The following is a 25,110-nucleotide window of genomic DNA, read 5'->3' as shown; positions in this document are numbered from 1 at the left end:
CATGCTATTCCAGGTCTTGTGCAAATGGACCTGAAACCTACCTTTCATCTTCAGTCTGCCCCGTTTCATCCTCAGTTCTAGCTACAATTCCTTCCTTGCATCTGCAAAGCACCCTCATATTACTGAGCACTTCCATGTGCTTGGTGTTCCCTCTGTCTGACTTGCCTTTCCCACAGGCCTCACTAACTCCCTTGTGTGGCCTAGCAAACTCCTACTCATCCTTCAAAACCCAGCTTAACTGTTACTTCCTTTCTAAACCATTTCCTAAGAAGATACTGTATCTTCCACCTCTAGGTCCCAACACTCTGGCTGTTCATCTATTTATTATGCATCACTGAAACTGTCCAACCTCCCTACTAGGCAAAGGGTCAGTCTTCACTGTAACCCCAGCTCTACTATAAGGGCCAGTCATTGCTGGGGCTTCAATTTGTGTTTGCCAATAAAATTGATAATGAAATGAGTAACAACTGCAAAGATTGGGAAAGCCCAAAATGTCAGTTTTAAAGCTACAATGGACTTCAGGTCCAGTAACAATTTTGTAACCATTGTTGTCAATTACATCTGAACCATTTTCTCAGCACCAAGACTGACGCTGGGTTCAAGCAACCACAGCATACAAGGATCATCTGACAGGCGTCCAGTTCGCTGCCACCAGCTACTGCTATTTCATGAAGTTCCTGTTGGTCAGTGGGACGGACAGGGTGGGAATGAGTGGAGTCACCCTGCTCCTCTCCAAAGCACTGCTGGGAGCTGGCGGCCTCAGAGGAGGCAGTGAAGTCTCTGGTTCTTCCTCTTAGCGCTCCGCGGGACACACAAATGGGAAGGGGGCTGCCAGGGTCACCAAGGCCACTTCCGCTTGGGCAGCACACATCATTCTACTTTGCTGGGTGTGCAGCAGAAATACCAAACACAGTCTTATTCAGAGGAACAGAGAAAGTGTTCTTGAGGCCAGAAGCTGTGGCAGGAAGGAATCAGACTCCTTTTCATCTGTGCTAGCAAAGGAGCTTTGAGTGAAGAAAACTGTAGTATTTAAGTAATCAAGTCTCCTCATTTCCCCATTCTGTGGCTTTTCTTTGTCCAATGCTACACTTTGTGATTTTACAGAAAGTGCCTTTGATTTTTAGTTTCAGTTTTGTAATTTTCTTTACATTCTTTTGGAAGTAGACAGAATATAAATACAACCAATCTACCGCACATCCTCTTCAATGAAGTCCTAAAACCCTGACAGCACGCTGCAATAAGACACTAGTACATCTAGAAATGCACTAAAATGGTATCTGGGACGAGTCTTCTGGAGGGCATTTTAACCATCTCAAAGCAAAATTTTTTAATTCCATTGTGTGTGTGTGTGTGTATTTTAATAGCTTGAGTTATAATTCACATACAGTTCACTCACTGAAAGTGGAGAATCTGATTTTTTTGGTACATTCACAAGAAGAAACCATGACTGCAAAATAATTTTAGTTTTCCTTCCCCCAGAAGAAACCCCAAACCCATTAACTTTAACTCCTCATGCCACACACCCACAAGCCACAGCCCTGAATAACCACTAATCTACTTTCTGGCTCTACAGATTTGCCTGTTCTGGATATTTCATATAAATTGGATCATATAATATATGTTTTTTTTCTGACTGGTTTCTTTTACTTAGCATAGTGTTTTCATCTATGGTGTAGCATGCGTTGGTAGTTGATTTCTTTTTACAGCCAAGTAATACTGCATTCTATGAATATACCACATGGTATCTATCCATCAGTTGATGGACTTTTAGGTTACTTCCAACACTGGGCTATTATAAATAATGGTGTAATGAGTATTTGTACACAAATTTTGGTTTGGACATATGTTTTCGTGTCTCTTAGATATGTACCTAGAAGTATAATTGCAGGGTCATATGGTAACTTAATGTTTAACCTTTTTAGGAACTGCCAAATTGTTGATCACAGTAGCTGTACCATTTTACTTTCCACCAGCAGTGCATGGAGGTTCCAATTTCTCCACATCCGTGCTGAATTTACTGAATTCTTTTCTTATTATAGCCATCCTAGTGGGTGAGAGGCTGTATCTCTTGGTGATTTTGATTTGCATGTCTCTGAAGATGAATGATGTTGAGCATGTTTTCATGTGTTTATCAGCTATTTGCATATCTTCTCTGGAAAAATATCTGTTCAGATATCTTTGCCCATTTTAATTGAGCTGCTTATGTTTTTATTATTGAGTTGTAAGAATTCTATATTACATACTCTAGATACAAGTCCCTTCTCAGATATATAATTTGCCAATATCATATTTTCTCTCATTCTGTGGGTTAGGAGATGGTATCACTTATTGGACAAAAGCTTTTAATTTTGAAGTAGCCCAATTTAGTTTTTCTTTTGTCGTTTACACTTTTGATATTATGTGCAAGAAACGATTACCTAATCCAGGTCACAAGGATTTAGTCCTGTGTTTTATCCTAAGACTTATTTTATAGTTTCAGCTCTTATTTTTAGATCTATGATCAATTTTGAGCTAACATGGCTTTAGCACACATTTATTGATTAATTATAAACATGTTAGTAATTTTTAAAATGTTAATTTTAGAATAATCTTCCTTTTTCCCATTCTTCCAAAACTTACTGCATTCCAGCCATGTGCAAGCACCATTAGGCATGGAAATATGAGCAGGTCATTATGTCAAAGAATTGATAATCTAATAGAAAGTTTAGAAATACAGCTCATGAGTAGTTCCTTATGTGAAACAAGTTACTTACTCTAGACAAAGCCAAAACGCTTTTCAAACCAGAAACAAGAGAGAGAGCACTTGAAATCAGGGCTGTCATCTCCACTCCAAGATGTGTGGTTATCCTTGCCGTGGACACTAAGAAGAGGAAGGAAGCACTGAATTCGGGCTGCGGGCCGGCGGGATACCTCAGGGGATGAAAAGGTGCCCATTGTATGGGTTCAGGATTTAGAGGGGTGGACATGGACAAGGAAGTGAACACCCTACGTGGCTGGGATGAAACGCAGCAAAGGTATGGAGGTGGGGAAGCACAAACTGGATCATGGGAAGGATGGTAATTCTCTGTGGCCAGTGCAAAGGGATGGTTCAGATAAGCCAAACGAAACACTGCCCACAGACAGTGAGGGACACCAGGTTCTAGGCAAAGGAGACTGAATCATGTCCTGTCTTGCAGGAAGAGACATTGGGCATGATGAAGCTATGTTTGGGAATGTTAGCCTTGAGGCATAGTCTACGGTGGTGTAAGGAAAGGCAGACACTGGAGCTGATCCCTCAGCCATAAAGGCTTAACTTTCTATTGGTCTTTTCATTCACTCTTTCTTCTTCCCCTTAATAAAAAGAGGGAAGTAGATTTCTGCATAGTTCACTTTAGAAAGGAATCATTTAAAACTGGGTCCTTGGTGGGCTATTTAAGAAAAGGTCCTCTCCTGTGGGTAACCAAAGGAAACATTGAGAATGGCATGCTTGAGGCCGGAATTTTGCACACTTCATTGTGGGAGGCCAGCCCACCCAGCCTGACAGCCCAGGAGAGACAATCAAAAAATGGATTATTAAGGAAATACAATTAGGGAGTTTCTAAATCCTCTCAAATGCAAGCAAAGCCTAATCCAGCATGCAACCCCACAGGCAGCCAACAGGAGAGGCCGGTTTCTTGTCTACCGCACAAGCAGCCCGCACTTAAATTCCTTGTTATACATATATTTATAAGTCAATTAATCATGCCAATGAATCTGTAATAAATTTGTTCAGGAGGAAAGAGATTAAGCCTATGATTTACCTAAGTAGTAGTTTGATAGGCATTAAGGCACAGCTTGATAAGGTGAAGGAAATCACATTTTGAGGGAAGGGGTTTCTGAATGATAATTGTGCTGAAATAAGTTTTGAACACATTTTTGGAAGCATGAAAACTAACTATAGTTGCCCTACTTGGTCTAAACTCCAGATGCACTGTTAAGTCCCCCTCCCACAGCCGACTCTTGTCTTTGATGCTAAAGCACAGTTTGAATGGGAACAGCTGAATCCCCCCACACACTATGCTGAAAGTCCCTCATTTAAATAGGAACCAAGGGCTGTTTATTTGGTGAGGATTCAAAAAAAAGGCAACACTGGGAGTCCATTTTGCTCATCATGAATCCTGCAAATTCGCCTTCTGCGTCCTTCATCTGTTTTCATCTTTCCTAACAGAAGGCTGTCAGGGATACTCAGTTCTTGCCTAAGTCCCCACCTAAGCCAGGCCAATCTTCAAACAAAAAGCAGCTTTTCACTGGAGATCTTTACAAAAAAGAGTGAGTTGAAATGTCCTCATTTGAACTTAAAAGCTTAATGAGTCTTGGTGCCAAAGAGCTGGAGACAGGCCAAGTCAGTGAGGCCAATTGTGATTTGGCAGCAAGACAAGGGAGAACCCTACATAGAAGGCCTATCAAATCCTTACCAGCCCGCTAAGGCCCAAATCAGTAAGGGTAAAAACACCCAAGTTTGCTGAGATTTGAGTGAGCATCTGGGTTAGAGAAAGAGCTCCAGATGAAGAGTTTGAAGACAAACTGTGCTCTTGGGTCTCCATCATATCATCTGCAAAGGTGGATGGGAAGATCTGGTCCAGGTGGTTCACTCACTATAGTTACTGAAAGGATAAAATAAGGGAAGGGTTTGTGAATACTGAACAAAATAATGGTGATTAGAAGACACCAGTCTGGAATCACCAACCACTGGGGTGCCCGTGTATGCATGCATCCATCCATACATGCATACATCCAGTCAGCCGCAGACAGTGCAGGTTTCATTTTTTTGTTCCAGCACCTCAGCTGGTTAACACCCCCTTTCACTCTCAAAAGCATGTTGTTTGATATATGATCACTCCACTAATAAGCCTTCGGGTCAAACCAATCTCATTTCCTTTTCAATAGTTGAGGAAAATACTGCATGTGCAGTTTATATTAGATAAGATCTGTAACAATAGCCTATTGAAATGATGCAAAACCATGAGCCAGAGCTAAGGCAATTAGGTGGGACCATGATCAGTTGACTGGCTGTTCCCAGAGACGGCCATCAACTGACAAAGGTCTCTGGTGCCTCCCTCTCCCGGCAAGGCAGGCCTTTTTGGAGGCCTTGCTCAAGCTGACCTCTGCTGGGGCCATGCAACACCTGTGACCTCCAGCACCTTAAAAGCCTTCGTAGTGCTCTTGGTTTCCATGGCACCATGCTCCCTGGGTCCCCTCTTGTCTCTCTGATGGCCTCTCTGTGAGCTTCTCTTTCTCTTGTCCCTGACCAGGATGCAGACTTCCTCAACCTGGGACCTCGTTCTGCTCTTTCTTCATGTGATCTTTCCCTGAGAGAGACTGTCATACAACAGCTTAACCCTGATGTCCAACAATGGCTGGCAACTCCAATCTGAATGTGTTAAATCCATCATCTCACCCCTAAGTTCTGCCCTTGTCCCCCACAGCCTGTAGGACACCTGCCTGGGTGGCCGGTCTGTACTCTAAACTCAATGATTCAAACTGAAGTCATGACCTCTCCCACCAAACACAGGACCCCTTTCAGCTCACGCCAAGGGCCCACCCTGCTTGTCATTAACAACTGAAACACTGAAGTAATTTTTTTAGTCTTTCATTTATCTATACTCTATACCCTCCCAAGTCCTGTTGGTATCTTTTAAATTCTTTCTTTCAGCTAGAATGTGTTTTCTCCTTACTTCTATCTCTCTTCCCTCTTTCCTGCCTAATTTTTGCTCTTCATTCAGGTCTCCACCTAAATGTCACTTCCTCAAGGGAACCTGAGGTTCATATCCCACATGGGGGCAGGACTTAGACTCCGGATCTGATCAGGGTGCCCCGTTACACGATTTTATGGTGTAGTTTAATAGTCTTCACAGTAACTTGCCACCACTGTAAGCAGGTTCTTAACAAGTTTAGTTGGATGAAGAAAGAGAAGGCCTCCCCTGTCCTGCCCCTGTACCAAGCAGATCTCCTGTACGTATGCCAAACACAGTGTCCTCATTCTTGTCCCCAAACCTTTCCTCTGCTCTTGTCCCTGATAGGACATCCATCTCTTTCCCTCAGCCTATTCTCATCTGAAGTCAAAATCACTTGGTGTAACATTTCTCCAATAACTGTCTCCCAAACTATAGCAATCTCTCCTTGTTTAACTTCTTATTCAATCTTGGGGATTAAATCTTGGTCACTATGCATTTACTCATACACTGGTTTACACTGTAACAACTGCTTTGTGTGTGTGTTCAAGCCCCAAGCACATTATGAAACTCTTGAGGATTAGGAATCAAGCCTTACATTCCCTTTTTACACCCCTGGGTGCCTGGTCTGGGGCTGAGCAGAACACAGTCAGTATTCAACAGGTCCTCCACCGGACAAAACGTCTCCATGGAAAGCTACACCCATCAACTCCCAACATGTCCTGGAAGATGAGGACACATCCAGGGCACGCCACATCTCATGCTGAAATCAGGACAAGAATCCAAGACAAACCCTCCTTCTCAGAATAAGCAGCTCATTCATCAGCGATGACATAAACAAATGTTTGCCAACAGATTTCTTATCTTGAGAAAATTATTTCAGCAACATAAGAACTAAGACAAAAATCCACTAAGACATTCTTTATTGGTCACTTATTTGCAGACCAACATACTCAGACTTTGCATTCCATCAAAATGTGTCTGCAGAACAAAACCCAGAAGTTAACCTCTACGACACCTAAGAAGACAGAGCCATAGTGGAGAATCTTACATGTCAAGAAAGCAGATACTTCCATCCTTTGAACTCCCAGTCTTCAGAGATGGGGCCACTCTTTATGTAAAATTGTGTATGTGTGTGTGTGTGTGTTTGAAGGAGAGGGGAGTGAAGAGGAGAAGAGGAAAGGGGGGAGAGACAGAGGCTAATAGTGATGCTGACAGCAAAGACTGGGAGAAAGTCAAGGTCACTGTGATTAGATCGCTTAGGTAGAACTCTTACCACTGGTCTCAATTTATCCAATGGCTGTTCGTCACAGATGTATTATGTGCCAGAACAGGGTCCAGTGGGGAAATCCAAAGATAAGTAAAAGAGTTCTTTAGGAAGCTTTCGATCTGGTACAGGAAGCAGACGTGGGACAAAGAGGCAGAGCCCTGTGACAAGCACTAGCGTGGAGGTGGTCCAGGTACTTAGGAACCAGAGAGGAACCCACTAACTCTGCCTGGAGGGTTCTGGAACAGCTTCGCAGAGAAAGAAACCACAACAGACTGGACGGAGCAGGAGGAAATGACATCACCAAAGAGGGCAAGGCCACTGTTTTCAAAACAATTGCTCTAGGCCTCAAGCTCTGCCAGCCAGAGTTCATTATTCACAGATGATCAAGTTTGTAAGGGACCCAAACGTTCTTGCCCAGTTTTTGATCACAGGCGAGGCAAGAGAGGCTAGAAAGTAAACCCCCGATTGGTTCATGCTGTGGCTTGTTGGCAGCCCCAGTGAGAGAGCTGACGGTGCACAGTGACACAGAGTTGCATTGACTATGTCATATTTATAATTGACTTTGGGCCTATTTCCAACAATAATAATGAAAACAGTGAGTGCTCCAGAGTGCCAACCAAGCACCAGCCACACATTTTCTTACTGAAATCTCTCAGTAAGTACCTCATAGGTAGTAATTTCCCCATTTCAGAGACGACATGAGAAAAGCTAACATTTAAGTGCCTCCTATATTCCAAGCACTAAAGAGTTTTATACACATTAATAATTCCTTTACTCCTCTGAACCAGTAAATTGGGTACAATTATACCTGCTTTTAGAGATGAGGAAATGGGCTCAGGGAGGTGAAGCAACTTGCCTAAGGACACACAGGAGGTGAATCTAGGATCTGGACCGTCCACTAGGCTGAGCATAGGAAGTCCCATTATCTGTTTTTGGTCTACTAATGCAACAGTGTCATGGGGTTCAACCTGGGAGTTCACAGATCCTTTCACTTTCTGCTGTGTTCTCCATAAAAGGATTTGAACTGGCTTTTGTTAAATACATATATCCTTGGACAGTAACCAGAAAGAAAGAAAAGGGTGGGGCAAGGATGTGAAACCAAGCCACAGAGAAGAAAGCCGAGCACACACCTCACAACTAGATGCAGTTGTTACTATTATCACTTCCTCTCACTAGCTCGCTCTCTTTCTTTTTATGCCTCTTTTTTCCTGAACCATTTGCATATGGCTGCAGGGTATATGGATAATCATTAGATTATTCTTGTAGCTTTCCTGTAAGTTTAAAATGTTTCAAAATAAAAAGTTAGGGGGGTGGGTAGTGGGACTTGTAAAGAAACTCCTGAGGAAATCTTTTTTGATTTACCCAAATAGCACTGTGCATGGCCCCAATTCAAACCACTTAACTTTATGAGGGTGAACAATTTACATCCAAAATTGATTCCATAGTCCTCATGGGCTGGCAAATTTTCTCCATAAAGGACCAGGTAGCAAACATTTTAGGCTCTGTGAGCCCCATATAAACTCTTTTTTGTTGTTGTTGTTTTGTTTTGTTTACAACTCTTTTAAAATGTAAAAACAAGTCTTAGCAAGCAGGAAGGCCTGCACAAAAACAGGCCTAAGGCTAGAATTTGCCAACTTCTGATACAGATGGAGTTCCATAGAGTGCTACTCATATGATAAAATCACAGTCAAGAAAACAAGTCAGAAACGTTCCTTTCTGGGATTGTCTCACAACAGACTGCCTGACCTGGGTGCAGGGAAGCAGACGGCAGTCACCAGCGACTCCGTCCTGGGAGCGACTGCCTTAGGGAACGGAAGACTCTGCAGCCCTTCTTTTAAACTCTGAAGTCCCCAAGGACGTGATGCAGCAGTCATTTACCATTTCTAACAGCATGACACCTGTCACCCGTTTGCAGCTCTGTCACACTTCGACCCTAGACCTTTCATTTAATGCTCAGCAGAGTGCTCCCATCATTTGAGCATTTAACCTCCAAAACGTCAACTGCACACACGGCAAAAACAACAGAGGAAGAGGGAGACGCTTAAAGCAAAAACACATCTACTATCTGACACATGCACTCAATTTTATTCTTGCCATTACTGTAAGTTATCCATTTATGCATTAGTATTACTGTATATGGGGGTGCGTTCGCCAAGGCATGTGTACGGCATTTCGCCGGCGAAGTGAAAGAGCTCCCAGGGTGATTCTGAGGCCATTCAATTCCCATCTTACATGCTACCTGTGGGTGCCAGTCTTCTCTCTCTCTCATCTCTGTAGTCTGTAGTAGAGGTCCACCAATCTCATTTGTCTCCATCAAGTTTTGACGGCTCTTACCTAAGAAAATTAAAACCCCTACATCTTCCACTGACCACAGCCTCCTGTCCCCTCAGCTCTCTCATGTCCTCACTCCCACTGGACTTGCCTTCTTGTCTTAAGAGGGACCACCAGGCCCCCGATGTTTACATTTTTCAAAGACCACCAACCCCACCGCAGTCTTCCTCTGTCCCGCTGAGACCCCGTGGTTACCCTCTGTGCTGCCATTCTCCCCACACTCCAGGTTTTTTAGCACCAATTCCATCCCACCCCCACCTCCCAACCTCTTGCTTTCCTCTCCCATTAAAATTCCAGCTCTAAACACAGGGCAGTGATGAAGAGCAAAAGCAAAGGAATCAGACTGCTGAATTTAAATCTTTCTTATCTGGTATAACCGTAGCCTAGTTATTTCATCCTCTGTGCCTCAGTTGCTTCCTCGGTAAAATGGGTATCATAGGAGACCCTACAAGCCACAGGTAAGTTCAGAACCAGGCTGGTAAGAGGAAAGCCAGACCCTGGGCCCAGAAGATGCCCATCTGTTTGAGAAGAGCTATGAGGGCTTTTTATTCAGACTCATAAAGAACTTGGGAAATTTTTAGCGAACATAACAAAGAGCATGGTGTCTCTCCACAGCTGCAACCAACACTTAGACCCAATCCAACTCAGAAGAGCTGAACTGCCAGTTTTCACAATTTGAAATTACAGAGAGTTCTTTTATTTTTAAATGTTGCTACATGGGTGGTGGTTGCGAGTTAGAACTTCTTAATCCCCAGCATCCACAAAACTCTGGTTCTACAGGCTGGCACAGCCTTAGGCATTCTTAGCTATTCTCCAAAGATAGGTGTTTGAAACCCGTATGGATATATCATCTGAGAACCCTCACTTTCCTGAGACTTTCCAAATGGAGTTTCTGGCCTTTTGGGCCCTGCCATCAACCAACCCCATGCCTGGAACAGTGCAAGTTCCCTCCTCACCAGTCTGCTTTCCGGATACCAGGACACTTGGTAACTCCAGTCTGCGGCAGCCCCACACGCTGTAGTTCAGGTCAGACCTAGCCGTGCCCCTGCCCCCGACCAGTAAGAAGAGGGAGGTCTTCTGCCTCTGTTGCTCCCGAGGTCAGTGCAGTCGGCTGCTGGGCCATGTTTTGTCCATCGTTGCTCTGCGGGCCCTCCCTGCACTTAGAACTTGGTTTGCATCTTGCTTCTCTGGCTGCTGACCCAGTTTTCTCTCCAAGGCTGTGGCTGGGGTGCGCACCTCTGGCTTTCCTCGCCCAGGCCACGGACACAGTTCATTCCACCTTTGCAGACTCTGTGCCAGGGCTGCCAGATGGAGTCCCATGGGGAAGCCAGGACTTGACCCTGGTCCTCAGACTCCTTCAAATACACCAGTGGGTCTCATCCTCCGTGGTGAGAGGAGTTACACAGTAACTCACTTGTCCTGGGTTTTGTCCTCCTACCCAGACAGTAACATTTGTCCACATCTTCTGTTTTTGGCCATTTCCCTCAGCTTCACCCTCAGGCTGTCAGCAGTTCAAACCCTTTATTTATCTAAAGAGGCTCCTGGCTGTAATCTGTGTCTCCACATTGTCTAACCATACTATTTCCTAACCACGGCCTGGACCTCAACCTCACCATCTCCACCTCTAAACAACCCTAACATTCATTAATGTGTTTGCAAAAGGTCAATGGGTAATGCCACTCCACACATGAGAGGCTCCATCCGCCAACTCAACATCATCTAGGTAAGAAACAAGGTCTATGTGTGCAGATGTCTCTGGACCCAGATCCTTGCCTTCAGACAAGCTCACTCAATCCAAAGTCTATTACTCCATGACAGGTTTTTCACGTGGTGGAGAGGTGGACGCCTACAATAATCTTTGTAGCAAATGTTAGGTAAACAAAAGTTGGTACCAAAGACTCTCTTCGACAGATTTAAGACAGCATGATGCACATAAATTAGATCAGATTCTGGCTGGTCTGTTAATATCGGGAGAGGGCTAAGCCCAGAATCACTGGAGAAGCAGGTGCTCGAGTACCTGGGAAGTGTTTGGAGCCTGTCCAAGCTTGTCTCTTTGAGATGCTAAACTAATTATGCGTTCCCTAAGAGATGAGCTCTGATTTAGATTTAATAGAGGGAAAGGAGGTGGTGAGGGAAGTAAAGTATGAGAAGAAGGCAGAGACTCCATAGGAAGGAAGGGATGGTAACAGCAGTCCGGGATGTAAATTTCTCTTTGAAGAGAGAAGGGCAGCGGAGAGCAGGGAAAACAAATGCTAACATGAACTGTGCTGAAAGCTGCTGCTTAATAATCAACATTTGTTTAGCAAATGCTGCAATTTTTAAAAGCACCTGATCAACATCATCCTGTTGAAATTCACAAAAACCTTATGAAATAGGCAAGAGTTATACATTTTTAATCATCATTTTAAAGAGAAACAAATGAGAATCGAGGAGGTTACATGATTTAAGGGGTGAAGAAAAGACTGAGTCTAATTCTCAGGCTCCGAAACCCCTGTTCCTTCAGCTTCATGGGTGGGTCTCAAATAGTACTCTGCAAGTTGCCAAAATAAGACTGCATTCTATGTGATTCCATTTACATAAAATTCAAGAAAAGGCAAAACAGAGTCTATGGTGACAGAAATCAGAACAGTGCTTTTCCACAGGGGGTTCGTTGAGACTGACTGGGAAAGGACACGAGGGAAATTTCTGTTCTCTGTCTTGATCAAGGGGTAGGTTACACGCATGTACACAGTTTCTAAAACCCATCGGATTGTATATTTAGGGGCTGTGCATTTCATGAATGTATATTTCAACTCAATAAAAAAAAATCAGTACCCAAATTACAGAACCTATTAAATGAATTCAAAATTCAAAATCTTGAGTGGAAGGTTGTGTCCATCCGTCTACAAGCATTGAGGCTCTAGCTTATTTTGTGTCTTGAACCGCTTCACAGAAAGCTGTTGAATGCATCCCCACAGTAGCATTCTCTGACAAAGCCCAGGTTCAAAATGTAAACATTAAAAACTGCAGTTATTTTGTCAACAGCACGGATTAAATATATTCAAAAGGCCTCAGTGAGGAACACTACCTGGCATGTTTCACGATGTTGTAAGTAAACAGAAGCCCTGCTTTCAATGGGCACAAGCTGCTTTTGTTTGGAAGAAATAAGGGGGATAAAGCTGCTACTTTTACCACAGTTTGGTCCACATCCTTCCAATTACTTGGGCCTAAATTCCTACATTGTAAACGTTGGTTGGTGTTGAGTAGCAGCTGCCAGACACTCCTTTACCCAGCTTGAAATTGCCACAGTCCACACCACTCCCTACTGATACCAAGACTACTTACATTTACTGCCCAACCCAGTGATTTTTTTTTAATTTCATATTCAAACTGTGAATAAATTCAAACAAAATACCGGAAGTTTTATAAACAAACTGAACACCATTCATGATTTTTCTTAAATAAAACCAACTGAATATAGGCTATACTTACTCGCAGAGAAGGATTCCATTTTCTAACCCTGTCCGAAAATCTTTATCACCAAAACTTCTGCCAGTTACTTGCTGGAAAAGAAAAAAAGAAAAACAAGGCATAAATTTTTATTTTTTTAATCAGGAAGCTCAATGATCTTTCTTTCTTTCTTTCTTCCTTTTTTTTTTTTTTTTTTTTTTTTTAATATTTAAGAGCCTTGAAATAAAACTGGTGACATTCCAAGGATGGAGAAAATCTGTTAGGTCTGAATTTCCTTTCCATGTGTAGCTTTGCTTAGATCAGCTAATCTTAAATTTAGACCATTTCTTTGAAGCTTTTTTTCCTATCTAATATCTTATAAAATATCTGTTCTTCCTGATAAGGATGTTACTTTTGGGGTTTGGCCATGGTAAGTCAAGGCTATGGCCTCTTTCATCCTGAGGATACAACCCACGCTTTCAAAAAAGCCTGCAGAGGGGGACAGTACGGTAGAGTACGTGCTTAGCATGCACGAGGTCTTGGGTTCAATCCCCAATACCACCACTAAAACAAGAATAATAAATAAACAAATAAATAAACCCGATTATCTTCCCCCCAAATAAACATTGTTGAGTTAAGGTGATACAAGTTATTCCCTAACCATCTGAAATATCTCTTTAAAAAAAAAAAAAAGCCTTCAGAAGAAGACTCAGACCTCTAACCTCAAAAGACTAACATCAAGACAGGAAGAATAAAGCCAATATCCATAATAACATGGTGTGAAAAAGAAAAATAAAAGCTGGGAAAGAATGAAGTGCGCTGTGTCCTCTGGTTCTTAGGAGCCCTTTGGTCTGGGCACCAGGGCATTCATTTGTTCATTCAGTAGGTATTTATTGAACATCAACAATATACTAGGTAGGCATGCATGCTATGAATTCTAAGTCAACCTCTAAAATAGCAAAACTTTAAAATACTAATAAGCCAAGGAAGGAGATTAAATGGAATCATAAAAAATACTCTAACAAAAAAAAAAAAAAAAGAAAAAAGAAAAAAAAGTAAGGGTACACAGAACAGATGGAATAAACAGAAATCAAATAGCAATACTGTCAACTTAAACCCAACCATATCAATCAGAACATTAAATATAAATGGTGTGAATATCCTCAATTAAAACACAGTGATCATCAGATTAGATTAAAAAGCAACACCCCAACTATGTAATACCTACCAGAAGTGCACTTTAAACATAAAGATATGAATAGATTAAAAATAGAAGAGCAAAACAAGATGCGCCATGCTAACACTAATCAAAAGAAAGCTAAAGTAGTTATATTAATATCAGACTAAGAAACATCTAGAACCAAGAATAATACCTGGACAGAGAAAGTCACTTTACAATCACTTTACAAGTCACTTCACAAAGGGTTTAGGTCGTCAGGAGGACATAACAATCCTAAACATTTTTACACCTAATTTTTAAAAAAAGATTCCAGACACATAGCCAAAACAGATAGATCTGCAAGAAGAAATAGACAAATTCACAACTGGAGTAAGAGATTTAATACCCTTCTTCAATAACTAATAGAACAAGCAGACAGAAAATCAGTTACGATAAAGAAGACCTGTGTAACACTATCAACCAAATTGACTTAACTGACAGAATAAAGTTCACTGTGAACATTTATTGAAATAGACCAATTTCTGGGTCAGAAAACAAGTTCCACAAACTTAAAGAATTCAGTTCATAAAAAGCATGTTATCTGACTACAAAGGGATTAAATTAGAAATTAACAACAGAAATGTCTCCGAAAAAAATCCCCAACATTTTAAACTAAGTAATACAATTCTAAACAACCTATTGATCAAAGGAGAAATCAAAAGAATAGAGTGTAATTTGTAGTGAAAGAATATGGCAATATAAAATGTATAGAAAGATGCTAAAGCAGTATGTGGGGGAAATGTATAGCACAAAACACCTGTATCAGAAAAAAAGATCTCAAATCAATGAATTCTGCTCCCACCTTAAGAAAATTAAGCCCAAAGTAAGTAAAAAAAAAAAAAAAGGAAAAAAATATATCAGAATTGAAATCAATCAAAAGAAAACAAAAAAGCAATAGAAAAAAAAATCAATTAAACCAAAAGCTGTTTCTTGGAGATCAATAAAATTGATAACCTTTGGTTTTTAGCCAAAAAAGAAAGACACACATCAGGGAAGACAGGATATGATTACAATTCTGTAAACATTAAAAGAATAATGAGGGAATGCTATAAATAAGTCTGTGCCAATAAATTCACCAACTTAGATGAACTGAATAAATTCCTAGACACATACAACCAAAGTTCACTCAATGATGAAATAGATAACCGTCCCAAAAGAGAACACCAGGCCCAGAAGGCTTAACTGGTAAATGATAGCAAATAAGAAAGAAAGAATGCAATTCTGCACACTCTTCCAGACAACTGAAGAGAAGGAATATTTCCCCTATTCATTCTATTAGGGCAGCATTACCCTGATTCCAAAACCAAAGACATTATGATACAAATACACACACACACATACACACATATATAGACAGAGAGAGAGTGGGAGGAAATACGCCAACATCTTATCTCTTCATGGTGGGAATCAGATGTGATTTGTATTTTCTTCTTTAAAAATTTCCCTATTTTCCTAAAACTTTCTCCAATTAATACATATTATTTTAATCATCAAAAAAACCAAACAAGGTTTTTTGGGTTTTTTAAAAGAGCAGTCTAAGGGAACTAAGTGTTCCCAACTCTTCTTGTAAATCGAAGTTCAAGTTCTATTATAAAACAACCTGATGACCACTCCCACTAGAAAGGCAATTCACAAGCCAATATAACACATGGCCTCAAAAATATTCCTTTGTTAATATTCTCTCATTTTTATTTGAGGGAAGGAGAGAAAATAGATAAAAGGTAGTTCCTTACAGTTTGCAAATATTTAGCTTTTCCCCCAAAATAAAAAATTAAGAAAGGAACCAAAGAATAAAGAAAGCCTTTAAAAAGCTAAAACTTTCACCACAGACTTTAAAAACTATAGCATTTTCTCTCCTGAATCTATTAGTCCTGATTTATATTCTCAAAACATTACTAATATTCTCTGTAAAACTAAACTCTATTCACCAAGAAGTGATTAGAAAGTTTTGAAAATATTTTTTTCAGGTCTTTACATTTTTGTTAAAAGTATTACAGTCTAGTGTAAATGGTGCTAACATTGAGAACCCAGGATAGTTTAGCTACATCTCTTACAGAATCTCTGGCTAAGTTAAGCCAGGCCTCTGTCCATTTCCTGAGTGATAATGAGCAGGGCCTAGCGAGAGAAACACGAATGAGACGCGGCCGCTGCATGCAGAAAGCTCACAGACGGGTGAGGAAAGCAGATATCTAAACTCCTACTGTAAACAGACGGTAAGGTAACTATTAAGATTATATGAAAATATTGGTGACCCATGGACCAACTAAAATCCCCATGTACTATTCAAAAATCATCTTGCATGTGAGGCACAACCACTAAAAAATTTTGAGTCAATTTAATAGTCCAAGGCCACCCTGCTAATTAAGCTGTAGCCTGATAAAATTCAATTTTGTAGGCTCCTAATCCTGGAGGTGGGAGGATGCGCCATGCATTTGAAGGCAGGTGCTCATTTCCACCTCTGTTCCTCCTGCTCTGCCTTCTTCCAGCCTCTCCAGCACAGCCTTCACACTGCTCTCTACTGGTCCAAATGCTATCCATTCTTCCAAGCCCAGGTTATTCAGTGTAGAGGTACCTGGATGTTTGTTAGGAGGGTCAACAGCTAAACAGACTCCAGAAACTCAACAAGGACTATGCCACTTAAAAGTGCAGTCCTCAGACCAGCAGCAGCAGCACAGCATCTTCACCTGGAATTAATGTAAGACATACAGGCTCTCAGTCCTCCCACCCTCTCCAAGACCTACTTAATCAGACAGCCGTTTAAAAAAGATCCCCATGTGATTCACACACGAAGTAAATTTTGCAAAGCGCTGACCTTGCATACTAAACTGAGCCAGCAGTTCAGAATCAGAAAGGGAGGACCTTCCACTGGAATCAGGATTCTGGATGACCTGTCTCAACGATCCCTCTCAGCAACATCATTACGATACATTCACAGGGTCACATATTGTATATTTTAACTATAAAGACTGCTAACTACTATTCCCTTTGTAACAGCATAAGCCATTGCTATGAAAACATAAAAACAAAAACAAAAAACCAAGAAACAAAATAGTTGTCAAGAATCACCCACCATTCCCAACAGTCCATGAGCAGGAGAAATGAAAACAGGTTGCGAGACTCTGCACTAACCTTCCCACCTGGATCCCTACTGATGGAGGATTCTAGGTAACCTTCCAGATAAGACACTGGCCAAACCATCAGCTCATGATCACTCTCCAAGAGCGCAGAACAGGATGGGAAGATCAGTAGAGCTCTTAAAGAGGATCTGCAGTGGAGATCAGGGACGTGGGGTGGGTGGGGAGAGAGCCCCGGTTCAGGAGCATTCAGGGGCTAACGGGAAGAGCAGCATGAAATGTCGAGAGCACTTTACCATGCCTCCAAATCCGGCTCTCCACACCTTGCTGATGCTCACCCATGTGATCAATTAGTCCTACAACTCTACCCTTGCAGTTGTTCAGCTGAGTCATGCCTGACCCTGATCTTTCATACCCAGTCATACCCACCAACAAATCCTGTTGCTTCACCCTTCAGAATTTAGCAGAATCCAGACACTTCTCACTGCCTCCACTCTAACACCTTAGTTCAATTTCAAGCCATTATCATCCTAACACCTAGATGGAAGTCTCTCTTAACTGGCTCACTGCCTCCATCCCTGTCTCCCTTCCATCTACCCTCAACGCAGCAACCAGGGTAATCCTGTCAAGCTAGATCAAGTCACTACTCCACTCAACTCCCCTCTCCCAAATACTTCCCCATCCCATTTATAGTAAAAGCAAAAGTTCCTACGGTTTTCTAAAGATATTCAAAGTGAAAAAAAAAAACAGCTGCTAGGAGTGCATGGACAACACTATTGGATACCACCATGATTTTAAGAGTGGACATAATGAACTTGCATACATCTCCCCCATTCATGGGGGTCCTCAGAAGTATTTGTGCTGACAATTACATCACCAACTATGCCCTATATGTCTTTCAGGAAAGCCCAATATCAGATTTGTTTCCCCTACTTAATGGTTTAGGATTAATTCACTCTCATTCCTCCATCTGTTGGAGGGGCATGCTATGTCAGATTAAAATAGTCAGTGAATGGATAATTTACCAAAGCCTTAATGCTCTTAAGGAAAACAAAACCTTTCTTCTACCTTAGCAATCAAACCAAAAGCAGAAGCAAGAGGACCTCATGATGTATCATCACGCTATTTTATGCCAGTAACTATTGAGTGATAAGTTCATCTGTATTTGATTTCCTTCCTATAGTCTCTGAGTTTGTCTGTCAATGGCACAGCTCTAAACCATTCAAAAAACTGAAATATGGAGGACTTTTAGAAAACCAGTCTAATAAAGAAAACCCACACAATTTTATGGTAACATTTTTATGATGTGTTTATAATGTGACACATTATATATCATAATGCAACACTTTGCTAATTACTTTGTCACCATTGTTACTAAGTAATCGCCAAGAACAAAGACTACCAAGAATATGTCTCTCAGCCTGATCATTACCAATTTATACAAATTGTACTTCAGAAATATTTTCATTAATCTTTAGTTTTTGGTTTTTTTTTAAGCAATCTGGTGGACAAAGTCAGTCCACTAATAAACTGCAGGTCTGAAGACGATTTTCAATAAATGTTGGAAACCCTACTATTATGATCTTAAGGAGAGATTCTATTGGCTGACAAAATAATGGTCCCTGTATTGAAGCAGTTGAAAAAAATACATAATTTACTATACTTTCATTTAACTTTTGAAAGACAAGGACATTTTCTCTAAATTGTTCAAAAACAGGTATGCTTTTCAGGAGGTTTGATTTCCATCTATCAACAGTAAATGAAAGTCACACTCTTTAATTCACTGGAGAAGATTATTTGCAGCTCATTATCTTCACTTCTCTTCTGATCACACTTAACTTATTTAACAAAAAGAACATTTCTGAAAATTTTTACACCTAAATTGTAAAATGAAGCAGAACAGAATCGCTCTTATTTTTCACACTTACTGAAAAATAAACCCACTGCTATTTCCATCTCTGTAATAGTGTTGCTAGAAAAATCAAATCAAAATTCTACGGAAACTCTTCATAAACCATCTTAAATCATACTCATCTAAGCCAGAATTAGCAATCAACCGATCAATCATCTACCAAGTGCCTACTTCAGGCCAGGCAGTGCAAGAGGTAGATGTGAGTGAGACCAAAAATAACAAGATCTGGACCCTACCCAGTAAGAACCCACAATCCAGGGGGAAAGATAAAACATGACAAAACAGTAGTTGGTGTTGGAGGGAAAAAATGGACAAGAGCATGGAGCACGTAATCAACACAAATTGTACAACTAAAGAAATAGCTGAACGATAATAGTTTATATTTAAATAGCAATTTCCTTATGCTCTCTCTGTCCTAAGCATTTGCCACATATTAATTTATTCAATCCTCATAACAGCCCTATGAGGTGGGATTATTATTGTTCCTGTTTTAAAGTCAAGGAAACCTAGGCACAGGGAGGTTAAGAAACTTAGAAAGGAGTCCTCAAAGGAAGGCGAGGAAGCAGGGCACCAGGCGGACGTGAAGACCTGCACTAAGGTTTATTTGAGCAAAGAGGAGAAGTCCTAAGGGCTGAGAACAGGGAGAGGCAGGGAGGAGGTAAGTGCCACAGTAGGCATAGCCCACCTGGTAAAGGACCTGTACGTCAGAACTGTGGGTTGTAGCTGAACCTGAAACAACAGAGACATCGCAGAAGATGGGGCAAGGGAAAGGTTCTTTGGCAATTATTCTCCCCATTTCCCACGAACTCCTCATTCCTGAAGGGATGGTCCCAGAATGACTTCCTCATGGACTCAGCTATCCCCGTTTTACAGCCAAGGACCTTGCTTTTGGAATCACAGTGAGACTGAGACCATTCAGCCAGACTTTCCTTTAGCACCATCACCCCTGGCCCCACACACATTCCTTAAGATTCCACCTCTACACATATCTTTTCATCTTTTCCTGCTAGCTCAAAATAAAGAAATGCACTTTCTTTTTCCTCTAGCAAGGCTCTGAATCCCATCCCTTCCTATCCCCAGGTGCTACCTTCATCTCAACCTTACCCCTCGCTCCACAGCATCCTTCATCTCTCTGCTGATAGCATAACGATTTCCCTCTTTTCCTGAAAACCCTAATTCAATCCAGCCCCGTCAGCCACCGTCCTGTTTTTCTCCTTCCTTCCAGAGTCCGAATATGCAAGCCTGTACCTGTTACTCTTCTCATCATAGCTCAGCCACCTGTCCTCTTTGAATTCACTGAAGATTCTTAAAGGGTTAAGAGTCGACTTAAAATCTGACTCTGAGCCCCACCAGCACAAGCTAGATCATATGCAGATTAAGGAACTTCCACCAAGACTCAGCTTCCCCACCTACAAAGTGACAACTGTACCTCCTCCAAATGCATGAAGAACCAATGGACTGCATAAGAGTAAATGAAAGTCAAACCCTTCCTACAGTGCCTGACCCACAGTGAGAGCTCAGTAAGTGTCACTGTCAATATTGACAACAATGCTGGAATTGCCATGGATCTCATTCTTGATTTCTCTTCTTCCAGTACTCTTTTTGCAGATCTCTCCTTCCTGATCTTAAAATGATGCCATGCTTTACTGGTTCTCCTCTTCAATCCTAATACTGCCACACTGTCTGATCCAACAGACAGTTTCTCATCTGATCTCAATCAGTCTCCGCAGCATGACAGTCAACCACTCCTTCCTTTTCAGACCACTTGCCTCTCCAAGGCCCCCCCACTGCCAGACACTCCTGGTTTTCCTTCTGTCTCATTCAGTAAATACTCCTTTCTCTGTTGCCTTAGGTAATTCTACTGCATTCATTTCCTAAGTGTAAAATATGATTCTTTTTCTCCTTTTCTTCACTTTTTCTTTGTTCTCCCTCTAGCCACACACTCCTCTTCCCTGAGAAGTCCCAGGTCTTTAAATATCTCACAATCATTCATTTACATGTATGGGTCTTTAAATATCTCACATCCATTCACATAACTCATCCATGTTTATGAGTTTAAATATCTTGCCTTTATCTTGCATTTGACACCTCATACGTTTTTCTGTGTGGCATTGTCTATGTTGCTATGTCATTCATTTTCTATGTTGACCCTTCTTTCCTGAAGTCCAGAATCAAATATCCAATTTCTTACTCAACATCTCCACTTGGGTACCTAATAAATATTTCACACTTAACAAGATCAAAACAAAATTCGTTATGTCTGTCCTCTGATCCAAGCTGTTCCACTTCTGGTCTTCTCCATATCAATGAATGGTACCACCATCTTCCATCGCTAGTGACATACAGACACATTCAAACCATCAAGAAGAACAATGTTCCTCTCTCCAAATGTATTGTATTGGGGGGGGGGGTAATTAGGTTTATTTATGTATTTTTTTATTTAATGGAGGTACTGGGTATTGAACCCAGGACCTCATGCATGCTAGGCATGCTGTCTAACACTGAGCTATATCCTCCCCCTGCCAAGATGTATTTTAGATCCATCCTTTTCCCCCTGTCTCTACACTACCACACTAGTCCAAGCCTCTATCACCTCTCAGCTAAAAAACTGCACCAGCCACCTTTGTGGTCCCTCTGCTTCCTCTCTGGTCCCTCCACAAGCATCTCCCACACAGCATCCAGAGATCTTTTTATAGATCCATCCTGTGTCCCTTCTCACTACATCAGAATGAGTCCAAGTTACATATACCACCTCTTCATTTTACAGATAAGAAAAAATAATGTCCTGAAAATTAAGTGACTTGCTCGAGGTCACAAGCTAGCTATCAGCAAGGATGAGTCTAGAACCAGGCCTCCCTTCACCCAGGCCAGAACGTCACTGCCCCACCCCACTGCCTTCTGAAGGTGCGTATTCTTATGGCAGTTACATTGCTACCCTCTCTTTAACAACACTAGCTTCTTATATCTATTCAGTTTGGGTTGGCAAAGAAACAGCACAGAAGTCCAAGCCTAAGGTTATTTAATCAATGTTACCAGACCACATCCTCTCCAGTACTAGCTCTGAGTGGTTAATGTTGAGGATAATAAAATGCAATCTGCAGAATCCATTTATATTTTCATCATGTCATCAGAAAACCAGAAGGCGCTGTTTATAGCCCCAGATTGACAGACTCCACTGAAAAAAAAAATCTAATTAAAAATACAAGAAATGCTTAAAAGAACCCTGGGAGTGTTAAATCCTGACTGAGCCGCTGTGTGCTCTAGACACAGAAAACAGGGCAGCCCAGGAACGTGCGAGTGGGTTCAGCAGCAAGTGGGTTTGCACATCCTCAGGCTGTTCTCACCTTACAGAGGGACAGAACAGACCCGGTAAAGAAAGACTGGAGACACTCAGAGTGAGCTTTAACATAACATAAAGTATAGCAATTGACTTGAGAGCAAAGACAAAGAAGAAGCCGGAGAGAAAATGGGCTTGCAGAGTGCCTCTGGGCTAAATCCGTTGTCTCCACTTCAGGGAGCAGAGATAGCTTCCGCCAGTGTTATTTTGACCTCGGTATCATGTTGCTCCTTAAATAAATACTTCAATTCGCTGTTGATTTTGACAAATCAGTGTAGGGAACTGTCATCCAGCTCCCAGCACAGTGAAACATAAAACCTCTGGATCCAAATTTCAGGTCTGACACTTAGGAGCTACGTGCCACTGGACAAATGGCTTGATTTCTCTGAGCCTGCCCCATAATCTTTAAAAGGTGACTGTAGGAGCCTGTTTTACAAGGTTATGAAAGGTTAGAAATTAATGAGTGGACATTTCCTGCTGATTGGAAGTGCTATCACTATTTTGTCCCCAAGCTTCGTATCTAAGGAGAGGAAAAAACCCACATTGGAGAGTCTAAATCAGGTGGTTGCAATTTTTGTTCAGAAATATCGCTCAAGAGACAATGAGGACAGCTGAGGCAGATTTGCTGCTTCACAGATGGATCTGCATTGCAAGAGCTGGGTACAAAATCACACGATGCGACGGACTCCGATATACACTGTCTGGATTAAATGAGACCATGAGGAAACAATTGGGCAAATCCAGAAAATGACACATTTTTATAAGAAAATTGATCTCCAAGAAGCTAGTGTCATAACAAAAAGGGGAGAATTCCTACCCTGAATAGGAAACTTAAGAGACATGACAACCAATTGCATTGTATGTGCCTTAATGAAACCCTAATTTAAAAGAAGATTTATAGATGATATTTTGGGCACAATGGGAAATTTGAATATATACTGGTTATTTGATAATACTGGGGCATTATTTCACTTTATGCAGAGTGACAATGGCATTGTGGAAATGCAGAAGAATGTTCTTATACCTTGGAGATGTACAGTAAAGTACTTAGGGGAAAAGGGGTCTGATGTCTGTAATTTATTTTGAAAAGGTTGGAAAACAATAGGGATGTGAATATGTGTATGTATGTATGTAATAAGATATAAAAAATGTTAACAACTGTTACATTTCAAAATATTCATAATAAGATGTTGTCTGGAGTTAGATAGGGCTGAAATTCATTCAGCAGTCCAGGGAAGTACTCAGGTTAAAAACCTGTCCAGTGCCCCTTCATCTGTTTCTAGGAGCACTTTCTCCTATTTGTTTTCATTGACGACAGTCACTTACCAGTTCACCATCAGTCATCTCATTTATATTTAACCCACTCTCTCACCTGCTCACAACACAGACATGGCTCTTGCCGGCCATCAAATCAACATGACATTAGTCCTGAGGATGGGAAGGAAGTTGGGGGCAAAGTTTGGCTTTCTGATTTGGGGCAAAGTATGGGAACTAGAGGCTGCGCCAAGTACACACAGTCCTGTGACAGTTGTAGAACTGTCTGAAGAACTGATCAATTTCACCATTTGATATTCTAATAACTGAATAAACTTTAGCTAAGGTTTCAAAGTAACCACAAAACTGTTGTATTTCGTCAGTACTTGGTATTTTAAAACACATCAAAGTGAAGTTAGAAAACTACTAAAATTCACCCAAACAAGTTATCAGATTACCAAATGAAAACAGAACATGGTGAAATGTTCATTACACAGATGGGATGATCACACTTCAAACAGCCTGTCCTTTTAAAAGTTGGTATGACTTGGGCAACACAACTACGGAGAAAAGCAAGGAAGAGATCACATAAAACAAGAAGAGTGATGTTCAGGAGAGAAGGAATTATCAGCGGGAGGGAACCCAGGATGGGCCTCCAGGGTGACAAAATTCTACTTCTTGATTTGATCTACTTCTTGAGTTAGTGATTCCAAGACTGTTCACCTTAAATAATTAACTAAGCTAGGAATTTATGTGGTTTTCCATAATTGTGCTACTAAGACCATTAAGTAATTGGTCCAGTTTCATACAGTAGGTGGCAGAGCCAAAACTCCAAGCTGGGCAATCTGGTTCCCAACCCACGTTCCTAACCAGAAGGCTATGCTGCCTAAACATGCCGGTGTCCCTGCTGATTTTCCCGTATCTTAAGCTGAGTTGTAAATAAAGGTCTGACCTCCCACCGCCTATGCCACCTTCTGTCTTCAACGTGCCTCTTTCTCAAAATGTGTAATAAGAAAATAAATCCCCAAATCCAGAGAAATGTCAAAACGTCTGCCCATATATTGTCAATTCAGTCAACACCATGGGGATGAAATAGTAACAATCTCTGTGATGTTGCTGGATTTTAATCTCTGTATCTAAAAAATCATTACATATATCCCAAGAATTCAATGAAAATAATGCTATATACAACTTGATCCCCTATAGGATAAAGAATAAATCTCCCCAATGGGGAGTGGAGGGGACTGGAAGGAAGGAAGACAAGATGCCTCATTTGAGACCATTAGTAAGCATTTCTACAGCAGAGTATTTCCCTACTTATCTCCCTCTGGTTCTTTAGACTTACAAATAATGGATTATGGCAGGAAATCTGTTCTTTTGGCTGCTTTGTGATGGAGGCATCAGGTGGTGATCCCAGCCCACTAAACTGCCATTCATCACTGGGCCACTGACGCCGCGATGTGGCAGCTGCCACCAGTGAGGAAACAGCGCCATCTTGGTTTCCAAGGCAGTGAACATTGCTCCAGCACTGTATTTAGCTCTCTTTACAACGTTTCCTCCACAAGCGCCGTCCACATCAGCAAGGAAGGAGTCC

The 25,110-nt window shown here is 41.4% G+C and overlaps 1 protein-coding gene and 1 long non-coding RNA gene across 18 annotated transcripts in view; one reads left to right on the top strand and one right to left on the bottom strand.

Moving 5' to 3' along the window:
• LIMCH1 (LIM and calponin homology domains 1) overlaps positions 1 to 25,110 on the bottom strand; it is a 307,050-nt gene that overhangs the window by 169,540 nt on the left and 112,400 nt on the right. For all 17 annotated transcript variants that reach the window (XM_032496570.1, XM_032496606.1, XM_032496578.1 and 14 more), the window contains exon 2: positions 12,763 to 12,833. In XM_032496570.1, the coding sequence (XP_032352461.1) occupies positions 12,763 to 12,833 (71 nt within the window). The remainder of the gene's footprint in view (positions 1 to 12,762; positions 12,834 to 25,110) is intronic.
• On the top strand, positions 3,587 to 24,472 carry LOC116668651. The gene is made up of 4 exons (XR_004325887.1): positions 3,587 to 3,648; positions 17,172 to 17,184; positions 19,251 to 19,253; positions 24,462 to 24,472. It is a non-coding gene; the product is annotated as an uncharacterized LOC116668651 (long non-coding RNA).

The sequence above is a fragment of the Camelus ferus genome, chromosome 2, assembly GCF_009834535.1.
Source record: "Camelus ferus isolate YT-003-E chromosome 2, BCGSAC_Cfer_1.0, whole genome shotgun sequence".
Classification (NCBI taxonomy): Eukaryota; Metazoa; Chordata; class Mammalia; order Artiodactyla; family Camelidae; genus Camelus; species Camelus ferus.
This window is presented reverse-complemented; position numbering and strand designations above follow the sequence as displayed.